The 23,272-nt window shown below is 47.0% G+C and overlaps 1 protein-coding gene across 12 annotated transcripts in view; it reads left to right on the top strand.

Annotated features, from left to right (window-relative positions):
• The first annotated feature begins 267 nt into the window (after positions 1 to 267).
• The window catches only part of CAMK2G (calcium/calmodulin dependent protein kinase II gamma), a 108,363-nt gene continuing 85,358 nt past the window's right edge, over positions 268 to 23,272 (top strand). For all 12 annotated transcript variants that reach the window (XM_030453553.1, XM_030453548.1, XM_030453544.1 and 9 more), the window contains exons 1-2: positions 268 to 432; positions 2,302 to 2,396. In XM_030453553.1, the coding sequence (XP_030309413.1) occupies positions 368 to 432; positions 2,302 to 2,396 (160 nt within the window). In that variant the 5' untranslated portion in view covers positions 268 to 367. The remainder of the gene's footprint in view (positions 433 to 2,301; positions 2,397 to 23,272) is intronic.

Genomic DNA, 23,272 nt, shown 5'->3' with positions numbered 1-23,272 from the left:
GCAGCCCCCCGGTCCCCGCCCGGGCGGTGTCGGCGGCAGCGCTGCGGGCGCCCCGGGAGCGCCCCCGGCGGCCACACCCCGCGGCGGGCCGGGGCCGACGGAGGGGCGGAGGGAAGGGGCCGGCGCGGGGTGTCTCCGAGCCAGTTCTCGCGGTGCTGGCCAGGCTCAGCCTCCTCCTTCCCCTCCCCGGCGGCGAGCGGTGACTGTGCACCGCCGAGCGGGGAGCGCCGAGCCGGGCGCGGGGGGAGCCCGCACCGCCCCGCCGAGACAGGAGGGAGGCCGCCGAGCAGCCAGCCCGCCCGTCCCCGGCCCGTCCCGGCCGCCCTGCCCCATGCCCCAGCGGCGTTGAGCCTCCCGCAGCCCGAACATGGCCACCACGGCAACGTGCACCCGCTTCACCGACGAGTACCAGCTCTACGAGGAGCTTGGCAAGTACGGAGCCCGCTGCGCGCCCCGCCGCCCGCCCCGGCCCCAGGACCCGCCGGCACTGCCCGGAGACTTGTGCCGGCGCCCCGGTTCTCCCGGGAGAAGGATTAGCAGCCGCGCTGTAATCCTGCTCTCCAGCCCCCCGTCCACCCCAGCGGCATCGCCGCTCGGAGGGAAAGGTGTTTGTTTGTGCGCCCCTGGGGCGTCCCCGCCTCTGGATGGGGTGTCCCTGCAGTCCGCTGCAGGCTCCTGTTGCACCCCGGGACTTCCTCTCTTTTCCCCCTTGCCCTCCTCAGGACCAAGCTGCCGCGTTCTCCTCCCTGCACCGTCTCCCTGCTACACGTTGCTGTTCCCTTCAACTCTTTTTCTGGGCTGGGACACTGGCACTGTTACTGCCGCTCTGCGATGCTTCAACTCCCCACTTCCTTGTCCCTGTGAAAGGACCAGGTGCTGCTGCACCGCGCTTCTCCCTCCCTCCCTCCTTCCTTCCTTCCTTCCCTCCCTTCATCCCTCCTCCTTTCCGCACTTGTCTCTGTATTGGCAGACCTGCTGCTGCACCCTAAGGACAGCGCTTTGCAGGAGACCCTGTAGGATAGGAAAGCAGCATAAAAACGGCCAGGATAGGATTTAGGGGGACAGTGCTTTCCTGGGTGCTGCTGCTCCCCCCCTCCCTCCCTGCACCAACTGCTGGGCTCTGCTGCATCTCTTCTCTCCAGCCCGGTGTCCCTGTCCCTCCCCACGCTGCTGCAGCTGTGTCACCAAGCCTGGGCTTCAGTGCTGGTGCTCACCTTGCTGCTTATTGGTTTGTATGTAGAGGTTGAGGAAGGGGAGAAAAAGGCAGGACTCTGCAGTATCGAGAGGATTCAAGCTATTTTAGGCTCCCTTGTAGGGCTAAACTGTCTTGTGGGGCCCTTGAGCAGCCTCTGTTTCCCTTTCTTATGATTCAAACATGTACATTTGTCCATAGGCATGGGTTCACATTTCTGGTCTGAAGGACTCGGAATTTTCTGCCAGTTTTCTCTTACTTGTCCTTTTCCTCTTTTCGGATCTTTCCTGTAAAGACAGTTGTTATTCTTTTCCCGACCTGTTTTGGTTTGTTGTTGGTTTATTATTTATTTTTTTAAGGGACTGCTTTCAAGCACTTACCTGTGTAGTCCTGAAAATTTTGCATCCCTATCTTTTCACTTTGGTCTCTGTTGTATTATCTCTTCATTCCTCACAGAAATCCTTCTTCCCCCTCTCTCAGACCTCTTTTCCAGGTGGCTCTTTGGAATAGTTGTAATAATATCAATAGTTCCAGCTTGAGAAAATATACAGAGCCTCATAGCTTCCTACTTGCTTCATTAATAGGTACATGCTTAGCCCCATTTTTGCAGGTGGGTAGGGAGATGTGAGAGAAACAGTAACTCTTGCAAAGTGTTCCAGCAATTTTGTGGCCGAGCTGCCACTTGAATGTGAAAGAAATGAGTCCTGGTTGTCTGATGAAACTGCTGGGGGTAGTGTCTTTGGGAGATGGAGTTACCAGCTAGTGTTTGCAGCCTTGTTCCAAGCTGCTTGTCTCCCATTCATCAATCCCTTCCTGTCCTCTTTCTGTGCCTGTGTGGTCCCTCTCTGCCTGCACAATGTTCTGTTCTCACTGTGCTGTCTGGGAGGGGGTTTGAAGGGTCTGGAGGAGGCTTGAGTACCACACAGACCAGGTTTGACTTGCTGAGCAGACAGCATGCACCCTTCATCAGACTCTCAAGTGTTGTTTTCCCTCCTGTCTGTCTTCTGCCCTTGTCCTTAATCTGCTCTGCTCTGGGGGATAGAAGTTGCTGCTGTTGCGTTCTCACTTTCAGTTTTGTAGCTCCTACCCCTCTGTTATTTTTCTTCCAGGGGAGCCTTCTCCGTGGTCCGCAGATGCGTAAAGAAAAACTCGTCACAGGAATATGCTGCAAAAATAATCAACACCAAAAAACTGTCAGCCAGAGGTTAGTGCCTCGATCTCACCTTCTTTCTTTTACTGATTGAAAATCCTCGGCTGGAGTTGAAGCTGTAGTAAGTTTAAGGAGTCTGGAGTTGCTTGGATGGGTCTCATCAGTTGTTCTTTCAGCACTGCAAAATCATTGAGTTGTGTCACAGAGGAGATGGAGAAGAAGTAGAGTAGGATGATAGGGAAAAGAAATAAATCCTGTATCTGGAAATGGATACTCAGTGAAGTGGTGTTGTCTGGTTTGTTTTCTTTTTGAGATCTTTCTTCTGCAAACTGAGCTAGAGGTATGTTTATAGAAGATTTATCTCCATTCATCTGTACCATAATAATAAGAACAAGTGTACCACTCATAATAAGAAGTGTTGCAGGCTGATTTTGCCGAGTGTCTTTTCAACTGAGGAAATTTGTCTAACCCAGAGTAGATGTGATTATCTATTTTTAAGGATAGATGCTGTATGCCTTGCACCTTGCATGCTGTACTTAAACGTGGTGTGTTTGGAAACGAGCAAGTTTGCCTTCAAAGGCAGAAGTAGGTTGGATGGAGAAATCTTGCAAATCTGATTTCTCAAGAAATCAGAGAAAGTATTTTTTGCTTTCATTAGTCCTGGAGTCTTCTAAATCGTAGAAACAGACTGAAAAGGGAAAAGATCTTAACACTTCCCTCAAGCTCTTGGTCTTTTGTTTCCCAGGGACGTAAATATACACAAAGAGTAGTGTACCTTGTAGTATGTGAGGATTGTGTGTCTTCCAGGCTGTAGGTAATCCTTTGCAAGGATTAATGTTGCTTTGAGGGTGGGGTGGATGAGGAAGAGAATGAAACTGAACTGCAGTAAAAGGTGCTGAAAGCTCAGTGCAACAAGTTGAGATGCTAGAGGCAACTGTTTTCTAGAAGAGGTGAACAAGACAAGATCCAAGTCCTTGGAGGCCTTGCAGATTTGACAAAATTCATCTGTTAGGCCTATGTCTTGCTAGCTGAATAGGTGGTTTAGCAGGGGGGTTGGTAGAGAAATGAAAAAAAGCAGGAGGAGGCAAGTGATGATGACAAGTGAAGAATGTTTTGCCTAATCCCTATAAATGAGAAAAATAGATGTATTCTTTTTGCTAGAATATGAAATGCGATGATAAGAGCTGAAGACAGCTTGAAGAATGCTGGAAAAAAAATTCCATTTACTGCAGTTTGCATGGAGAAGGAGTGTCAGAAGCAGAGAATGCCTTTGTAGGTCATTTGGGGGGTTTTGTGTGTTTGGTTTTTGACTTGTAGAAGGAAGCAAAGGTGATAACGTGTTGTATCAATACCTAGCCTGAGTTGAGGTGGTGTTGGTGACCAACCAGGTGAGCTTTAGATTGTTTAATATCTGCAGATCCTGTGAGAATTTGTGTCCCCTCTGTGGTCAGGTGACAATGCCCACTTATGTAGGTTGGATATCCAGTCTTTGGAGTTGAAAATCAGTACAGCTTGACATGGAAGAGTTTTGAGAGGTGACTTTGCTGACAGCCATTAGTGCTCTGTTTGCTCCTCAGAGTTTCCTGTCCACCCTATAACAAGGACTGAGGCTCAGGAGAGCCATTTTCTTGGACAGTAGTGGACACAGAGCAGGCAGAGAGTAGCCTGATGAACTGATTGCAATTGGGAAACTTTTCTTACAGAGGAGGTGGTGTTGAAGGTAACTCTGGAGATAAGAAAAAGTAGGAAACCTGCAGGGTGAAGAATTGGGACAAAATTCAGAAATGTATTAGGAGTAATCCAAAAGTAGCAGAAGAATTTATTCAGTTTTTAAGTGGTTGGGCGCCTAGTGAGTTACAGAGGGAGCAATAAATATATATTTTAATTATTTTTCATATTAAGATGGTGACAGTTTTACGACCCAGCAAGTAGGAAAAGTAAGTACAGGTGAATACAGGTCGTATTTTGATGTACTGCTTACTTGCTAGATTTCATACCTTCCTGTAAATAAAATGCATGGAAAATACAAGCCTGGTCCTCAGCAAGCTAACTCAAGGAAGCTGACAGTGATTTGCTTAAAAAAGGATTGGGTAGGTAGAGGGCAAGTCTGAGGAGAGCCAGGAAAGGAAATTGAGTTTTCTGCTGGTATAGAAGAATGTCAGAAAGAGGGGACTGATCAGGTTTCGTTGAAGTCTTATCTGAGGACTAAAGAATCTGCATTTTCAGTGAAAAGTGGATGGTGACTTCAGCTGAATATATGTAGGCTCCTCAGTTATTCCAGCTGGGTTTGCTGATAGCTCAAGTGGTTACTACGGAAAGCGACCGAATATTTTGATAGGAACTCTGTGAATTCACCTTGGAATAGGTCTTTGAAGCACTGAAGGAAAAATGTTTGCTATTTAGACCTTGCAGCTGTAAATCAGTGGTAGGGGAGATGCAGCCCCACCTGCCTCCCCTCTTGCTGGTTTTCTTCTAAGCTCAGTTGTATGGCCAGAATATTCCCTGGTGTGGGGACACCCTACCCCTCTCCAGTTGAAGCATAGCTCCATTTAACACCTTGCACATTCCTTAGCAGAATTTGGACCTGATGTAATAGCAGCCACTTCAGGAGCCAATGACTTGCTGCTGCTGAGGGGGTATCTAAAGCCCGTTGCTGCTTCATGCTGCCTGCTGTACAGCTTTCCTTGCTTGTGTCCAGGGATATGGTAACAAAGTCCTTCCATAGTATTTCTTGTCACCTTTATTTTTCAAGGCTTTCGATGAAGAAATACTAGGTAGCAGGCTGGGAAGTGCTGAATAACTTGCTGTAGGTAGCTGCAAAAGGAAGAGGAGGAGCCCTTCAGGGTGAATTGTATGCCTTTAAAGGATTCTGTGTTACTTGACATGTTTGTTGATCAAACTTTTTTTAAAGCTCTGGGAGTTGGAGAGGCATGGTGGTGTTAAAGGGTTTCCCTGAAAGCAAGGAGGATGAGCATGGTGCTGGTCTTTTTTGAAGGGCAGCCCTAACAACTTCACTCTAGTAAGGTTCACACTTGTGAAGTACAAAGTCAGATGTTGAGAGTCTCTGTTTCTCTATTGTCTGTGATTTTTGTGTGCCTGTTCTGTTCTCTTTTTTTTTTTTTTTTTTTTTTTTTTTTAATAAATCATGTCAGTAAGAGCTGGTCTAAATTAAGATTCATATTTCAGCTTTAATGAAGTATTTGCTATTATTCACAGTGTGTTGATGCTGTGGACTGCCCAGTGGAGAGCACGCCAAGAACTTTAATGTTAAATAGGAGCCAAATGCTTGTGGAAAGGGAGGAGAAACAGACTTCACCTTAGTCAGCGTTCAGCTGACATACAAGAGCAGTGGATGTTACACATGGGAGAAATACAGTGCTTCAGCCCTCTGAAATTCCTCTGGGATTGAATGCACAGGCTTTTACTGGAGCTACAGGCAGAGGGAAGGAGTAGCTGTAATACTTTTTTCTTTGGAAGTTGTCTTGTGGGTGTCACCAGAATACTTTTTGAACGTGAAATTTCATAGCGTTTCAGTTCCTGAGCAGCAGGGAAGTTCAAATGAAGTAAAATTGCTTGCAGTGGTCAAAAGGATCAAGAGAGAAAGAGTAGCTTTAGCAGCAGAAGGGAAATATCCAGGATTTGATTCTCCAGCACGTAAGGGATACTCCTGCACTAGAAAGTGGTGGGTAGAGCTCTAATCTGTGATGTTTCTTTGGAGGATTTTTATACCAAATAATAGACAGTGATCCTACCCCCATGTGTAGGATTTCCAGTCCTTGCTTTTTAGGTGTGAGGGAGTAGAAACCTCCATTTATTATATCTAATGTTAATCTTTTTTTGCTGTTGAAAATCTGTATTTTTTTTACCTTGTGCAAGTGACATCTTACGATGCAAGAAATGAAAAGCAGCTGTCTTGGAAGTTAGGCTGCTTCACTGCTTTCTCCTTATGGTGGCTTTGCTCTTGTCTGTGGCCTGAAGAGGTGGCTTCTCTCCCTGCTCTCCATCTTTCCAAATTTGTAAACCAGATGAAAATTTTCAGTCTAGCCAGTTGTTCTGCTGTTATCCCTGTAGGAGATTATGTGGATTGTGGGAGGAGCAGGGAATTACTTCTGTGTATCCAACAGGAAAAAAAATCTCTCCCTTTACACTTCCAGCTCAGCTTTTTTTCCGACAGGTTTCTTGTCTTTCAGCTCTGTGGCAGTTGCTGATCTGGGGCTGTACAGCATGTTGTTGTTTTGTCTGGAGGTGTCAGTGATAGTTTCCCTGGACACCCAAGCATTGCGCTTGAATGCTGCGGAGGAAGTTCAGCAGGATCAGTCCCCTAACCTCTGCCTTAATCTGCTCTCAAAATGTTCTTAGCTGAGTTAGGGCTCTCTTGGGCTGCTCTGCTGCCTGCCAGGTTTTCGAGTCCCCCCTGGGCTCCAGCAGCAGACAGGCTGGCAGCAGATACGGGCAGCCATGGTGCACTGCAGGCTGGGGAGAGCCAGGGAAGCCCAGCACAAGGGTCACAGAGGGCTGAAGCCTGGTCAAAAAAATGGAAGTCAGCTCGTGTGGACATCTCCTGTCATGGGTGTCCTTTGCCTGGCTTCGGAGGTTGGGGACCGATGGCTTTTCTTGCAGAAGGGTTGGTAAATCAAACCGTGTCTCAAGTCAAATCAGGGCTGGTCGTTTGCTGGGGATGGGATGAGAAGGAGCTGCCCTGCCTGCAGGATGGGCTGGGTGTGAAGAGCTTCCCTGCACCCCAGCTCCTCCTCCTCTGCCTCCTGCCGGAGCTGCTGTGATTAGGGAGCAGATCGATGAGATCAGCTGCAGTGATGCCCGGGCATTTTTTTTTTAATTATTATTTCCTTTTATTGGGGGGCAGAGGAAGGTCTTCCCGCAGATGGAAAGATGCTCCCCCCCCCGCCCCGCAGCAGGGTGGGGGGTGTGCAGTGCGGGCCGGGGCTGCAGTGTGTTGGGAGGGCTGGGGGGGTGATGTGGGTGTGTGAACTCTGGGCTGGGCACCGCAACACACATGCGTGCGGAGGGGGCGGCGGGGGGGCTGCTCTGCTGATGTCAGAACTGCAGCCCCAGACATCCCCCCTTCCCCTCCCTCCTTCAACCCCGCGCTCAGAGGCAGGGAGGTTCAAAGCAGTAGATGTCACCGGGGGAAATTTCCCTGGGAAGAGGTGCTTGGAAAAGAGGAGGGGTGTCAAAAACCCCTGACTTTGGAGGAGGGGCTGCGAGCTTTGGAGGAGGTGGGGGCGGGCACCTCGGGTCACTCTTTGCCCGCCCCAACACATCGGTGCGGGCAGGAGAGGGGCCGGGATGAGAGCCGGCAGAGACTGGGGAGTTGGTAAGGTTGCTTCTGCTGTGGCTGGTTCCGTCCAGAAGCTGTCTGGCTCCTGCAGTGGGTGTCCGTGGTGGTTGGGGTTACCCCGGGTTGCCTCTCAGTTTACGCTGTATATTTTATAAAGGAGCTGGAACAGAGCAGACAGGATTTCAGCTCGTGTCTGTCTCCTCAGTGGTCACATTGTGTATTAAATTTCCAGCACTAACAATGAGGAGGTGGTGGTGGTGGGGTGTCAGTGGGCACACAGATTGGGCAGGAGTTCCTCTGCCTGAGGTTGGAGAAAGGGCTTGGGCAGAGAATCAGGTTTCTTGTTTTCCCAATATAAACTGGATTTGTGTATGGCAGGGAGGTGATTAGACTAATTCCTGCACGTGTCCCAGAGCCCTTGGCTCTTGAGCATCCACTCTGATCAGCGAGCCACGACTGAAATATTTCCCAGGTGTCCCTCCAGTGCAGAGTAAGTTGTGGGGCCCGCTGGAGGTCTTTGGGGCAGGGGAAGTATCTTGAAGTTCTTGTAAGAAGGATCCAGTCAAAAACTGTGGAGGTGTGTTGTTGGTTTTGAAGTACAATGTGGAAATTTCACTCCTTCCAAATTTCATCCTTAGTACCAAAACCAGCACTGCCAGAGGGAGGACCTGTTTGTGGATCATAAAGAAATTTTTGAAGAGTGCTCCCCAACCCCTAAAAAAAAAAAAAAGAAATAAAACCCAAACCCATAAATCCCCAGCATGTTAGCACCACTGTTTTAAGAGAGGATTCAGTCAGTCTTTTTGTTCCCATCTGGGCCCTGGAAGTAAGTGTTGTTGTTTTTCTGGCCCTGCCAATTGGGTGAAGACAATATTTAAAAGGGAAGCCTGTTAATATATAAATCTCTCTCCACTGTGCCACCATCTATCTGCTTTACAACCCTGACTGCCAGGGCATCACCTCCCTTTTCATGAATTCTGACCTGTCACCTGTTTTGGTGTTTCAGGTTTTTCTTTGTTCTTGAAACCTCCTGATTTACACCAAGACAATAGACTTAAAATAAATAAATAAATAAATAAATATGGTGGTTGAGGGAAGAGGGCAGTATCAGCTGGGACCTGGACCACCTGGAAAGAAGCCTTAAACATTGTAAAACATTGTAAAAACAAATGTGGAGTATCTTACCTCCTGTTTGCCTGAACTGAAGTGATACCAGTGCTCAGAGGAGTCATCCTGGGGAAAGGAGAGCTGCATTATTTTCTGATGGGCAAATGTGAACTTAAAATTTTGAGGTGCTCACTAGATTATTTTTTTCCGCCTGTTACTCTCCAGCTCCTTCTCTGTTTTAATTTAGAATTTGTTTAGAATGTTCATTTCTCTCTTGTGGTTCATTACTTTAACCAGCAATTCTATTAATCTATAATGCTTTGATTTAAGCTATCCTTTTAGTAATGCTGTTTTGCCATCTTTTCCTCCCAGAGGAGTTGAGAATTCTTGTTGTTCCCACCTGCTAGATGAGCAAACTGGGGAGGATGGTGGTTGGTGCAAGCTGCTAATTACTGATGGCTGAGGATAATTCAGAGGTGTGAGGAGAGCTGGTTAATGGAGTATCTTTTTTGTTGTCTAATGGTGTATCTATTTTTCTGCAGAGAGCAGGGGAGGAGATGACTGTGGCTTTCCTCCTGGTGTTAGACTGTCTCACTCTGCTCCTGTTAGAGTCAGGAGAATTCCCCATCTCTGAGATGTGGGCTGTGTAAATGTGATGACCTTTCAGAGAACGTGTGTGTGTACAGAAGTGACACTGTACTCTGAGCACTTTTGCATTCTGTTCCTGAGAGCATGAGCTGCATGCCTGTCTGAAGAGGTGACCTGCTGTCCTGCTGCTTCATCCAAAGTTCCTACTTTGAGTTAGCTGCCACCAAGCACCTGCAGTCCTGGGCTGTCTTCCCTGGAAGAAGAAGCAGTCTTCTCTCCATGGCTGGAGTTTCCTTAGCAGTGACAAATCCAGGTCAGTGTCCTGCTCCTGAGCAGGGTGCCAGCAGATCTCTTCCCTTTGCTAGAAGGCAGAGGTGATTTGGCTGTGAAACACAAGACCCTTTTTCTTGAGGAAAGCAAAGGTGGGTGGTAGCATCTATCCTTGCAGTGCTGTTGTGTGATTCTGTCAGGGCCCCAGAACTGTAGCTGGGAGCTTATTTTGAGAGAAGAGTAGGCAAGAGACAGGGAAACCCCTGGATTTCCTGGGAAAGAAGGGCAGTGGCCATGGAGATGAGGCTGGCAGTGGGCATAGCTGCTCTGTGGGCCTGGGCAGCCAAAGGCTAAGTGGTGGAGAAGGCAGGGAGCAGCAGCCTGCCTGCTGTGGCACAGCTGCTGGGTTATCTCTGGGAGCTGTTGCCATGAGGACAGTGGCAAACAGGGACTGAAAGATTTACCAGATGCATGTGAGCCAAAGGATTAAACTTTCTCATAGGAAGGGAGGGGAGGAGGAGGATGGGTGCTGATGTATTAACGAAGGACAGCATCCTAGTGAGAAATGCCAGGCTCTCTCTCTCCTCTAGCCACTGGGATGGCAGGGGGAATGCAGGCTGGCATTCCTTCTCCAGGCTAAACTCTGAGCAATGCTGCCCTGACCCATTCCCTCTCTGAAGAGGAGGGTGACTGCACCCTGCTTTCACTGAGTGAATCATCAGGATTTGTATTGTTTCTCCAGAAATGTAACCAGTGGGAAAAAGATGGTGTCTTTTTCTTTTTTTTCCCAGCCTTTTTTCTGTTCCCTGTCCCTACAAATAACTCTACTTCTCTGCTTCCTGCTTAGAGCTTTTCTGCATCAGAGTTGGTGCAGATAATCAAGTTTCAGTGTCACCAAGTACCACTTGGTTGTTTGCAGCACTACAAGTTACCTTTTTGCGGGCAGCTTCAGGAAAGACTTCCCTGGTCCTGCCCAGCAAACCTCTGTGCAGCAATGCACACAGTAGCATAAAATGTTTGTAGATTTAGCAAGACAGAACTGTGGCAATTAAACCCAGTTGTTTTCTAGAAGGGCTTCTTCAACTTAAACATTTAATTTATGAAACAAGACATTAGTATCTATGGAAATTACTGCTATAGGTCTTTCCCACTCGCCCAAATCCCAGTGGGCTTTTTAAGCTTCTGTAAATACAGGCTGTGAGTGAGAACAAGGATATTGAGTTGAGTTTCATTTCCTGAAAGCTTGTGAAAATTATTCTTTCTCTTCCCTCACTTGTTCTCCTCTTCCAGGCACCTGAGTTAGGCTGTAGGTATAGGCTGCAGCTTGTCTAGTGGAGCAAATCAGTCCTTGGGTGTGCTTTATCTTCTGCTGTTACTGTGTCACCTCCAGTGTAACCTGGGGGAAGTGATAGCCGTGGAGAGGTGTAACTTCTTGATGCTGCAGACAACTCTCCTTTGAAGGAGGACGTTTTCTCAGTCCCAGGGAGGGCAGTGAGTAAAGGAGAAGTGGTCTGACACAGCCTGAAGTCTGAGGTGAAAGGAAGGAGAGAGAAGAACTAGAAAGCTTGAAGCTTTAGTGCACTGGTTGGTTGGTTTTTTTCCCCTTCCTCTGAGCTCTCTTCTTTTACAGGTGAGACTGAGCCTAAGGTACCTTATAAAGGTGAGCTTTACTCTCACTTCATTCTTGAAGAAGATTATATCTTGAACCTTTTGCTTTGTTCTAAATCTGCTGTATGTTCCAGAGGGTACTGCAGCTGAGTGGGAGGTCTCCTTGTCTGTGCAGCAGAATACAGTGTGTAAAGGTGCCTGGAGCTCTGGAGATGCAGGAGGTGTGTGCTGATCCTGCTGTTGTGCTTGAGAGACTTGATGTCACTCACCTGGCTTGAAATGAGACTTCAGAGGGGACAGATAGCCCAGTGCTTTCTCTGGGATGCACTTACAAGATGCACATTTCACATAGCATGAGTGCCCTGGAAGCCTTTGCTGGGAAACCATTTTAACCTCTCTCCTATATTGTTCACCAGTGCCAGCCTTATATATTTGGCATATTTGGCATTTCTACTGTAGTGTAGCAGCTGCCAGTCTGAAAATGTCCTTGTGTATCTTGGCTTTTTTTCTTTTTTCTAACTTTTTAAAAATTTTCCTCCTACAGCCTTGTGTCAAAGTGTGTGACATTGCATGGGTGATGGGCTAAGAAATCATCCAGGGTGGCTGGGGAGGAAAAACAGATGTGGAAGAAGTCTTGAGTGCCCCCTGTAACCAAAGGGACTTGCTGGGAGGTTCTTCTTGGAGGCTAACAGAGTGTATAGCCTGGTGATGCCAAGCAGGAGTTCTTTCTGTTGTTTGCCCAAACAGCTGGTTTGCTGTTGAGTTTAATTTTGCCTGCCTTGGGGCCTCTCCATGTAAGCTTTGGGTATCAAATGTCCTCTGTTGAGATTGTGTCAGAGAGATTAGAAGAGTTGAAGCTGCAGAGCTTTATTTTGCAACTGGTGCCAGTGCAGAGACAAAGCTGGATTGTCACAGATGTGCTTCTTGAGTGCAAGTTCAAGTAGTGATTCATAGCTCGTGTTACTTGAAATATTCCCAATTTTTGGTGAGCAGGATTGACAATTGACTTCCAGCTTTGCCCATTTTGGTTTGACTTGTGTGTCATCTGGCCTAGAATCTGCCAGCTCTGCAGAGGAGGATCTTGTGTCTACTGCTTGGTATGAAGTGGCTTGGATGAAAACTTTCAGTGTTGCCTGATGAGTGTTCAGAGCAACGATCTGCTGCCTCCTCTGCCTCTCTGATTGCTCTTGCACCTCTGGTAGGGATGATGGAGAGCAGTGGAGGGTTGGGCAGCTCATCCTTTGTGTGGAAGCACTTCTGCAGCAGCAGCCCGGGAGTCAAGCTCTGGGCACTTCTCCAGACAGCCAAGTTCAGCATCAGAGATGTGGGGGGAAAGAAAAAAAAGAGAGGAACCAGGTAGTTTGTTTTTTTGGTAACCATTACCAAATACTTCTGAGAAGTCCAGGTGACTCTGGCTGCTCTTAGCAGCTCATCTTACTGCAGAGCTGGTTGCCCAGCTTTAGGGAAACATGTTCTGCCCTGTTAACTCTTAGGTTAACACTTTGTTTCTTCAGTAGTCCCAAAGCTGAGCCTTCCCTCCCACCACCTCACAAATGGTCAAGAAGTTTCTCGGCTTTCTTTCCTAAGCTTTTCAGCCTGCTCATCTCCCTGATGAAATATGAAATGTTAGCTGCTAAAGTTCTTTCTCCTTTCAAGAATGCAGCTAAAACTCCTTCCCCATGTTGGAAACAAGCCCCAGGTATCACTGGTGCAGTTAATTTATCTGAAGGGGTGGTGGTGGGGACCAGCTTGGGAACAAGGAAACGTACAGCCTGGCTGAGCCAGAGGAATTTTTATTTCTCCTTCTGCATCTCTGAATTCCTGGATCCTGCATTGCAGTGACTTGGCACTGCTGAGCCTTGCTACCTTGCCTTCTCCCCAGCTGCACTCTGGTATTTATTTAGCTGGATCATCCCATCCCACAGGCACCTGATGTGATCAGATGATGGGGAGAAGACCTCATGTCCAGAGGTGAGCTCACTTGGTGGGATTTCTCTGGGTCCCCTCGGTGTGCAGGGGGATGGAAGCAGTTGCTGGAGTTCTCACAGGGGTTGCAGTCACCCTCTCCCTGTGTCACCTTCCTGGCAGCTCAGTGCCCTGCTGTCTCACTTGCTGCATGTCCACTTTAAGAGGGTTCATCTGCAATGCAGCTGTTAGTGGGGAAGTTCTGCAAATCAAGAGGGAGCAGTGCAGGCGAGCCTGGTGTCTGCAGTTGTGGCTGGGTCCTCCCCACGGCACAGGGAAACTTGCTCAGAAGGACTTTCTGCAGGAGGAGGGAAGGATGGCAGCACGGTGCTGGTGCTGAGAGCCCCTCCTTTCTGTGCCTGTGTCTGCACCAGGAGCTGGAAAAGCACAATGGGCAGCAGCCCTGGCACTAGGAGATCCTGCCATGCTTTTCTCTTCCTCCACCAGAGAATCAACCCAGGTGTTTGCTTAGGGCTGATCCTGTCAGGACATCTTTATTGAATCACCCTCCCTTCTCACACAGGATGTCCTGTTGCAGTTCAGAACTTGGGACTTGCTGCACATGACTCAAGAGGCCTCATGAGTTGCCTCAAGTTTTTTGATTACTGTGCCCTCCTGTGCTGCATGGGTTGGAGGGAGCACAGGGATGGTGCTGGTGAGCTGGGGGGATGCTGGGGACTGCTGCTGAGCAACTTGGGAGGAGGAACAGGAGGAGGAAGAAGAGAGGAGCCCTGCTGGATGTGGGGCAGATGTGCTGTCTGGAGGGGGGGAGCTCTGCCAGGGTGACAGCCCTTAAGAGCACATGCCAGGGAGGCTGGCTGGGGAGCATGTGGCTTTCAGCACAGTGCCAAGGAGGTGATGGTTTGTTCTTCTGCTCTTCCCCTGCCCCTCCTGTGGGAAGGAGCCCTTTGAAAAGACTCCCTGGGTTATCAGCCATGCCTGGGAACACCTGTAGGATTGCTTGCTGGTTCCCCAAGCATGAGTTTCTGAGGATATTCTGCTGAAAAAAGCCTTCTGTGGTTAAGGAGCTGGGGAGCATGATGCCTTCCCCTTCCCACAGGGCTCTGCAGGAACACTTGGAACTCCACGAGCCAGAGCTGGGGAGGACCTCACAAGACCTTTCATTAGAGGTGGCTGCAGCTGGGCAGTGCACTCCCCTTTTCACACGAGTGCTTAGCAGGCAAGGCTCCCTCCTTTACTGCCTTTAAAAGTATTCAGGGCAGACTTGGCTCTGAGTTGTATTTGGGTATGTTCAGGGAAGCATCTCCTGTCTGGCAGTAATTGGTGATGCAGGAGAAGGTGGTGCAGAATTCACCACCTGCTTTTCCTCCTCTTTTTTCCTCTCTGCCTCTGCTGTTTGCCTGGGCATTTGCTGTCCTTCTCATAATAACTGAATTGTGCTAACCATGTTCAAGCAACGTTCCCTCCCCTTTTGCCTGGGGACTGCCTGACTTGTTGTAAGAAGTTATTTTTAGGGTTTGCTTCCTGGGATATTCTACCCGTGGCCAGTTATGGTGATGAAAATGTCACTGAGATGCAGAAAGGACTCCCAACTCATTGCTAGCATGCCTGATCTTTCTGTTGTAAGGGGGACATGAGTCCCTTACTACTCCATCACTGTGATTAGGGAGACAACCACAGGAACTATTCAGTGTGACCCCCTCTGAAAAGCATTCTGAGCTTTCAGGATGACAGAGAAGGTTGCAACTGAATTTGGCCCCAGGGGAAAAAAATAAAAAAAAGAAAAAAGCCTTTGGTTAGACTGGAGTTTGTTTCTGCTGTTTGTTTTTTTACCCATAGGGATGTCAGCCCTGCAGATCTGTGTGTTGGTGTTCAGGGCTGTCCCTAACAGGCAATTTGCTCCTTGTACTGGGTGGATTGGGTTGCACTGGGCTGCTGCCAATTGCCTGGTTGAGATGAGAGGAGAAGGTGTGTGCTTGTTCTTTTTAAACACCTCTCCCACCCTGGATCTGCAGCTTCCAACAGCTGAAAAAAGTTGCTCCTGAGAGCAGCTATGGCTAGCAAAGCATGGATGTCACAGGGACAAGTGACAGAACCCAGCTGGACCAGGCCATGGTGGGACAATACACAGACTGGTGCCAGCATTGGCTTAAGGAGCACCTACCTCTTTCTCTGGAGACATCTGTTCCCTTCTCACTGTCACAGCAGGTCTCTTGCCTTTTCTGTCTTGTTCCATGGAAGCCAACCTAGGAAGAACCCTTAAAGAAGGAACTCCTGAGGGGGTGGGGATGGGAAGGAATTGGGTTTCCAGGTCTGTTTCTTGCAGCAATCACAGAATGGTTTGGGTTGGAAGGGACCTTAAAGATCATCATGATCCAGCCCCCCCTGCATGTGCAGGGACAGCATCCACCAGAGCAGGTTGCTTGAGTGGGGCTCTGGGAACCAAGATCTCCTGCAACTGGGACTGAGAGAAGTGCACGTGAAGGTGGCTCTGGAGTGCCTGAATTGTTCTCCTGGAGGAGGACATGGGAAGCAGGGACCCGTGAGTGGCTTTGCATGGAGGTAGCAGGGAACATTAACTTGGTTTTGAGGAGTGGGCACAGTGCCCATGCAAGGTGGAACCTTCCCAGATGCCTGGAGGAGAACCTGGCTGCAGAAAGATTGGGTGACACTTCTCCCTGGGTGCATCTTCAAAGTTAGCAGTGTTTGGTGTCTTTCAGTCATTCTTACATATGAAGCTGCTTTAGCAAGTGGTAACTTTTTCCCTTAAAATCTTTTAAGGGCACTTTGTATTCACGGGATGAAGTTTTTGGACTCCTCAGGAGCTGGAGGCAGCCACCCTGTCTTTTCCCACCCCCCTGCTTCGTGTTCCTGACTGCAGGGTGGACACGGTGTGTTCTGCCCTTTTTGTACAGAAGTGTTTGGTTGCCATAGGTGACACTTGTGTGGCACACACCTGCATTTTAAACCTTCTCTCACTGAAATTTCTCAGTGGCCTGCTCTGTACTTACATCTTGCTCTGCTTAATTTAAAGTTATCCTGGTGTTGCATGGGGAGCTTAGTCTTAAAATAGATGGCTTGACCTTTTTTTTCTTTTAAATTTGATTTTAAATTACTCCAGTCCTTTGAGACTTGGAGTTTCTTCTTGTCAGAGGAGTGCATTCTGACAGAGGTATTATTATTATTATATCTTTTGGAGAGGACTCATTCAGCATTTGGGTGCAGAACCATTCACCTGTGCCCTCCTGGAGATTTTTCCATTTAGCTTCCTCCTCTGGTTCATGTAATACCAAAGCAAGGCAGAATTTCCAGCATCCCCCCTCACTAAAAATAGATTAAAAATGGGATAGCTAAAAAATATTGATGAATATGGGCTTGCTGTTGTGTGGACACAGGCCCTGCCATGTCTCCTGCAGGCCCTTACAAGTCCCTCCCCAGCTTCCTTCCCCCATCCTTTGTTTTTGTTTCCTTCCTGAGCTTCATTAGGGTTAAAACAAAAGAAACAACAAAAAAAGTTAATTCAAAAGAAACCTGACTCGCTGGTGCATTGTTTTCAAGTGTTTTATTCCAGGGCTGTGCTGTACAGATGTGTTGTTGGAAACCTGATGGCGATGGCTGAAGTGTGGTGGGTTGCACAAGAAGGACCCTGTGTATCCTCTCCTGCCCAGGGCAGCTTTATGGGTTCTGCTTGCGTGTTGGTAAAGGTGGAGTCAATACCAGGTTCTTCCCCTTCCAAGTAGGTTTTCCCAGGGAAGTGTTAGTTTTGTTTTACACCTGGAAATACAGAGAGATGCAGATTTTAAAGTGCTTTCCAGAACACTTGGCAATAAGCCACGAGGAGATAGGAGAAGAGTCCAAGTAATTTTCTTTTCTACAGCAGTGATGAGGGGAGTGTAGGTAGGAAAAAAATAATTCTGTGGGCATTTGGCAGGAGAGGCTAAAGCACATACTCTTAGGAGGAGTTGTTAGCCTGGGTCAGGGGATGCTGTCAGGAAGCTGTCCCTGCTCCCCTCTCCCCGTGTTAGGCTAACTAACAAGGCTCTTTGTGAGCAGGTTTCCTACCTCCTGGAGAATTTGCAAACATGCCCATGGATGGCATGTTTAAGTTAGGCTTAAGTTAAGGGTTAAGGCATTTGAATCCTTTCCAAAGGAAACAGCTGTAGAGGCACAAGGTGCACTGCTGCAAACCCTCCTGATAATATCAAACTAATACGAAGTCTTCAAGAGCAGAACTTCCTCTGCCACCCAGGGAGGAATAAAACCTTGGATGTGTTTAAGAAGATTACTGCTAGCTTGGCAGGAGGAATAATGAGAAGTTATGGGACCTGTCATGAACTGAAAGCTGGTTGAGGGGTGGGGAATAAAAAAAATGGGAGGCACTGCCCAGACAGGTGTTCTACATTCAGCAAGGTGAGGATGCTGCTCTCATTTCAAACTCTGTGGTTCAGGTTTTGTGTGGAATGCTGTTACAAACCACATCTGTAAGGAGTATCTATGTGGGGAGGGGAGCAGAGGGAAAAGCAAAATACTAGGGAGAGGTGGAGTGTAATTAAGGTTAATGAAAGTGTGCTGTGAAAACCAGTTAGATGTTCTGGTGTGCACTTGCTCTAATAAGAGACAAATGTGGTTATGCAAGGAATTGAAAATTTTATCTCCTCAATAATTCATTTCAAACTTTCTGCCTTGAGACAAATATCACAGATTGGAAAGAAAGGATGAGAAACTTGTGTGTAATTAAAAGTCAGCATATTTGGAGAGGAATTGTTTTTAAAAAGTAAAGGGCTTGTAGAGTTTTTTTCTTCAGGTTATTTGTGTTTGGCACTGGGAGACCAATCCCTTCTCCCCTTTGTACAGCATGAATGGGGCAGTCCTGAAAAAGATCTGTGGGGTTTTTTTTTTGCTTGGTTGGGTTTTTTTTGGTTTTTTTTACAGGTTCCTCCATAACTCCAGATGAAAATACAATCTTCACTTTTGAGATACACCTTTCCCTAGCACTGCAGTGGGAGAGTGGAAGATGAGGGAAGGGCTGGAGGGTTGATCATTGGGAGGGATCCATCCTATAGCTTGATTTTTACTTTAAAAAAACCCAAACAAACAAACAACAGAAGGCATCCAGCCACTCTCCTTTCTCAATCTGTCTTTCCTGAGAGAGGCAGGAATTGAATCTCCAGCCTGAAGAGTGTGATGATGGCCTCGTCCATGGAGAATGATACTGGAATTTCTGAGCTGAGTCAGTGCTCAGGGGTAGCAGCTGTAATGCTGACTGAAAGCCCTGGTGACTCTGCAGCTTTTGTGGAGTACTGAAAGACTGCAAAACAAAAACCAAACCAAACAAACAAACAAAAAGGGTTGGTACTTCTCTGACTCTTGAGAGTGGGTTTTGGATGTTGATTTGGCTGACACTTCCAGCAAGAACTGTGTCAGCTTCCCCTGTGCTCAGCAGCTCTGTAGCTTCTTAAAGCTGAATTTTTGGTCTGCCCTCCTTTTCTTTTAGGGTTCCAAGTCCATGCATCATTTCAGGCTTTCACTTTCCAGAATCTGTCTGTTTGAGGGGAAACATATATATAAACATATTTTTTTTTTTCCTTTAAGCTGCTTCTGTGCCTGAAATTTAACAATGTTCTTGCATACCCTTATAAATCCATGATGTGCCCCAAAAAGCTCTGGAAGTTTTTCTTAAGTAAAATAAAGGAGGCATGGGGGTTTTTTGGTTTGTTTTTTTTTTTTTTTTCCCTGATTGCCCTGTTTGAAAATGAAATACTGTTTGGTTTCAAGTCATGAGTTATACCTTAATTGCAAACTGGAGGTCTTTAAAGCTGTCCTCTTAACTGTCAATTCATTTGTAATAACTGTGAACCCAAATGACAGGCAAATAGTGCTTGGTTTTGAATTACTGGTGTTTATGGAAAAGCAAACTGTTTCGTCCCCCTCCCTCCCTTGCCACAATAAGGGTATTGCTTTTGTGCAGTGTAAACTCCATTTAGTAATGGTCTTGTGCTTAAGAGCTTCTAGTTAATGAGACCTATTAACAATAATGAAAAATGGCATCCTTGAAGTGCAGACCTAGTCAGAAAAATGATTCTTCAAGAATGACTGGATGGCTGCTTACTCGTTCTTGGCTTATTTAATTTAGGGAGTGGAGGAGGAGCAGAGCCTTGGCTCTGAAACTAATTATTCTCCTCTGAATGTGCCCAGGATCTGCAGTTCCCTCTAGAGATTTGCAGGGCCAGGGCTTCTAGTGCTAAAGAGCTTCCCAGACCTGAGCCTAGCTGAAGCTGGCATAGGCTTGACTTTGCTTTCCCAAGCCTCAGTGGGAGTAGCAGTAGTAAAACCCAGCTTTTTGTCTGCTGGAAAGGAGAGATCTGAGTCAGCAGCACAGTGCAGTTGCAGGGAGTGGGAAAGTGATGTTTTGATGTAATTATGCATCTGGCTACGTTTGGGCTTTAGTGTGTTGCCACCTCGGCTTCATGTGCTGTTTTGGTTGGGAAGGCTACATGTTGCTTTTCAAGACGTGAATAATTCTCCTTAAGGAGAAGGGAGGATTGGCAACGACTTTATTGGATTCTAAATGCAAGGAAAAAAAAACAACCCACAACCCTGCATTCCTGCTTAGGAGCTGACATGAAAAAACTGCGTGGATGATGTCTGTTTGTATCACCTTCTCACTCTTTACAGCTCCCTGCAAGGAGGCTGTAGTGAGGTGGGTGTCAGTCTCTTCTCCCAAGTAACAAGCAATAGAAGAAGAGGAAATGGTCCCAATCTGTGCCAGGGAGGGTTTAGATTGGATATTAGGAAAAGTTTCTTCACTGAAAGGGTTGTCATGTGCTGGAACAGGCTGCCCAGGGAGGTGGTTGAGTGAGCATCCCTGGAGGGATTTAAAAGACACCTAGACCTGGTGCTTAGGGATGTGGTGTAGTGGTGGACTTGGCAGTGCAGGGTTAATGGTTGGACTTGATCATCTTAAAGGTCTTTACCAACCAAAATGGTTCAGGGATTCTAAGTGCAGTATCCCTGCCTTAGTGTTCTCTCACTTGGTACTGCGCCCATGTGTCCTTTCTAATAATTTCCTTTTGAGAGAGGACAACCTATCATGCCACTCTGCAGGCTTGGAATAGCTTCCCCTAATATGGGACCACCCTGTCCATCCTCACTGAAAAGGAGTTCTCTGGTTGTTCTCTTACCCCTCTGATTGTCCCAAGTTCTTAAGAATTAGACAACTTTTGGGTGGTTATAGACCTTCTGTATGTTAGGAGAACTTCCATATTCTGTGGGATAAAGTGGGCAAGTTTTAGGGCAGAGGGGAGATTCTCACATGAACAGGATGATTCTTCCATTTTGGGGCGCAGCATTGATTGCTGGGGACAGACTTGATTTCTTGGTTCTGTTCCCTGGCTGCCAACTTAAAAGCATTTCAAACCATTTTGCCTTTGACTCTGGCAGCTGCATCTTCTGTGTGGAGGGAGAGGGTCTTCTGGGGGGGTTTATGTAATTTTTTGAGGCTGTGTGAGGAGCAGAGGGCCTGTCTAGAACACTGCTGTGGAGATGAGAGGAGAATTACTTCTTGGTGTAAAACAGTGTTGTGGCCTGACAGCCAAAAATCCTCAACAGTCGCAGGTTTGCCTGCACATGGTTTGGCCAGATTTTCTTCCCCAGGTCTTGTTCTCTTCTTGTACATTGCCACAAGGCCAAGTTCTTTGAGTTGGACCCAGAATTGCAAAGATATGCCTGTGCTGTTTTCCTAGACTGTTCAGTTTGAAAAGAGTGGGATTTATTTACTGAAAATAACCCCAGAAAACTGAGAAGATTGCTCGAGGCTTTAATATGGTGTTAACATAGGGAGGGGAAAAAGCAGTTGCAAAGCTGAACACCATGATGAGAACTTGTGCTAAAACTTGGACCTTATCATTGCCACTTCCTCTCCTCAGGTTTTGTGTTTTAGAGCTGGAAGCACTGAGCACCCATGCTTCTCCTGGATGTAATTTATTTTGGCATGCCCAGGATTGCTGGAAATCAAGTTTATGGGTATTCCTGGGAATCAGATGGTCAATCATGCCTTCTGCAATCACATGGATGATGTGGTGTCACTGCCACTTTGCACAGACAGAGTTAGTTCTGCTGTTTCTTAGATATTTAGGCATTTTGTAAAATGTAAAGTGAAGGATTACCTTTTTTTCTTTAAAATGTGTTATGCCTGCTGGGTCCAGAGAAATGTTTTTCCTCTCCCTCTTCATTGGCTTGGTCATTCAGCTCTCTAGCCCAGAGTTTTATTGCTCACACTACTGCATTAACTGTGTTGGCTGGTGGAGAAGGAAAGCTTGGACATCTGTGAGTCCTTCAGGAAGAGATAATGTCTTTTGCAGTAGCTGCCACTTCATCTCCTTCTCTTCTCTCCTCATGGCTTTTGAAAAGTGCAGAGAAGAGCGTGGGGAAGACAAGACACAGTTTGTCATAAGCTGTCATCTCACTCCAGAGCTCTGGAATGTCTTTTGACTGGAGTGGGTCAGTGCAAATGGCTGGGTTCTGCTTCAAGACACATTTCAAGTTGGAATATCAGAGCCTGGTTTGTAAGGAGCTGGTGCTGGAGAGGAGGTGCCATTTGCAGGACAAAAGATGTGCCCTTTGTTGAAGTGCCTGTAGCAAGTGGGTGTCTCTGTGTGACAAAGTTGCCCTTTTCCTTCAAAAAGAGGGCAAAAGAGGGTGAGCTATCTGGTGTCTGATCTTGTCTGACTCATAGTTTGTGTGATGATAAGCAAGTCATTGTGTTCAGGTGTTTGTTCAGTTTTGGTAATAAATTCAAACACAAACCCCAAAACCTCTTCTTTTTTTACTTCCCCTCCCCCTCATTTTTGTCTGGCTCCATTCTTTCAGGAGCAGCTGAAGTCTAATCAGATCAAATCTGATTGCTGGGCAGGCAGCATCCAGGGAAAAGCAGTCAATATTGGGCCTTAACCTTTAAAGATGCAGACTATTTTGAGTCTCAGGTTGTGTTTCTGCAAAATGATGTGCTCTCCTTTTATTGCTGGTCCTATTGGAGTGAATTAATTGCTGTTTAAAGCACCTGAAAATGCAGTCCTGTATGGTGTTGCAAGAGATGCAAATTCTTTTTGCAGCCAGCATGAACAGTCTGGGTCTGGGTCTTATTTGAGGGCTTTTCAGATTGTTTTTCCTGCTGCTTAGTCACGACCTGTCTGTATGTTACCATGTATTTTCTCAGTGATAAATGGAGACCTTACCAACTGCTGTGCTGAACAGGAGGATCTTTCCCATAATGTACATTTGAAATCTTTGCTAATAAGCTGTCATGTTTTGGGTCACTCCAGTCACTACTGGGGTAGGCAACTAAAGATGGTCAGATCGTGCCCTCAGAGCTTTACTAAGCAGAAACCTCTGAGCTAAACCAGAAGCAAATATTGTATCTTTGTAATAAAAGTTTATATGCTGAGATATCCCAAGCTGCCTGTGCTAAGGTGACCACGGACTGGGGAATCACAGAACAAGGCTGTGTCCCAAATTGGAGCTGAACCCAGATGATCCTGTTAAGTAACTTGGACACCATAAAGACAGTTAACACACTGGGAATATGATGCTTCATCATAAAACCACAAGAAATAACAAAGCTTTCTTTTGGGCTTGTTATTGCTCTTTTCAGAGTGTGAGGAGCAAAGGAGAGCAGCCAAGTGTAACTTGATGAACACAGGTAGATACAAAATCAATAGCTGTGGACTGCACTGTGTTTCTACCCAAAGATGACTTGTTTCTCCTGCCTGAATGATATTCCTGGGAGCATCTGGTCACCACAGAGTTACAAACTGATTTTGTCCACTGGTATGGGCTCAAGGATGGTATCATGAAGGCATCCAGAAGTCCCTAAGGACAACCTCTTCTCCACATAGCTGTCTGGGACAGGGCGAAATATGTCTAAACTTGGCAGGAGGCAGAGATGACTGGAAAAGCACCTTAGAGCTGCAGACTTTTGGGTTTTTTGAGCTAGCTGCCACTTTCCTCCTCTGACTTCCCAGAATATGTCCCAGGTCTTCCTATGTGAAGAACCTGCTTGTTTGGGAAAAAAAAAAAAAAATGAAACAAACTCTTCCAAATCCCCTCTTTTCCTGGTAATCTGGGTGTTTTCCCT

This window comes from Calypte anna, chromosome 6, assembly GCF_003957555.1.
Source record: "Calypte anna isolate BGI_N300 chromosome 6, bCalAnn1_v1.p, whole genome shotgun sequence".
In the NCBI taxonomy this organism is placed as follows: domain Eukaryota; kingdom Metazoa; phylum Chordata; class Aves; order Apodiformes; family Trochilidae; genus Calypte; species Calypte anna.
Note: the sequence above shows the minus strand (reverse complement) of the source record. Positions and strands in the feature narration are given on the sequence as shown.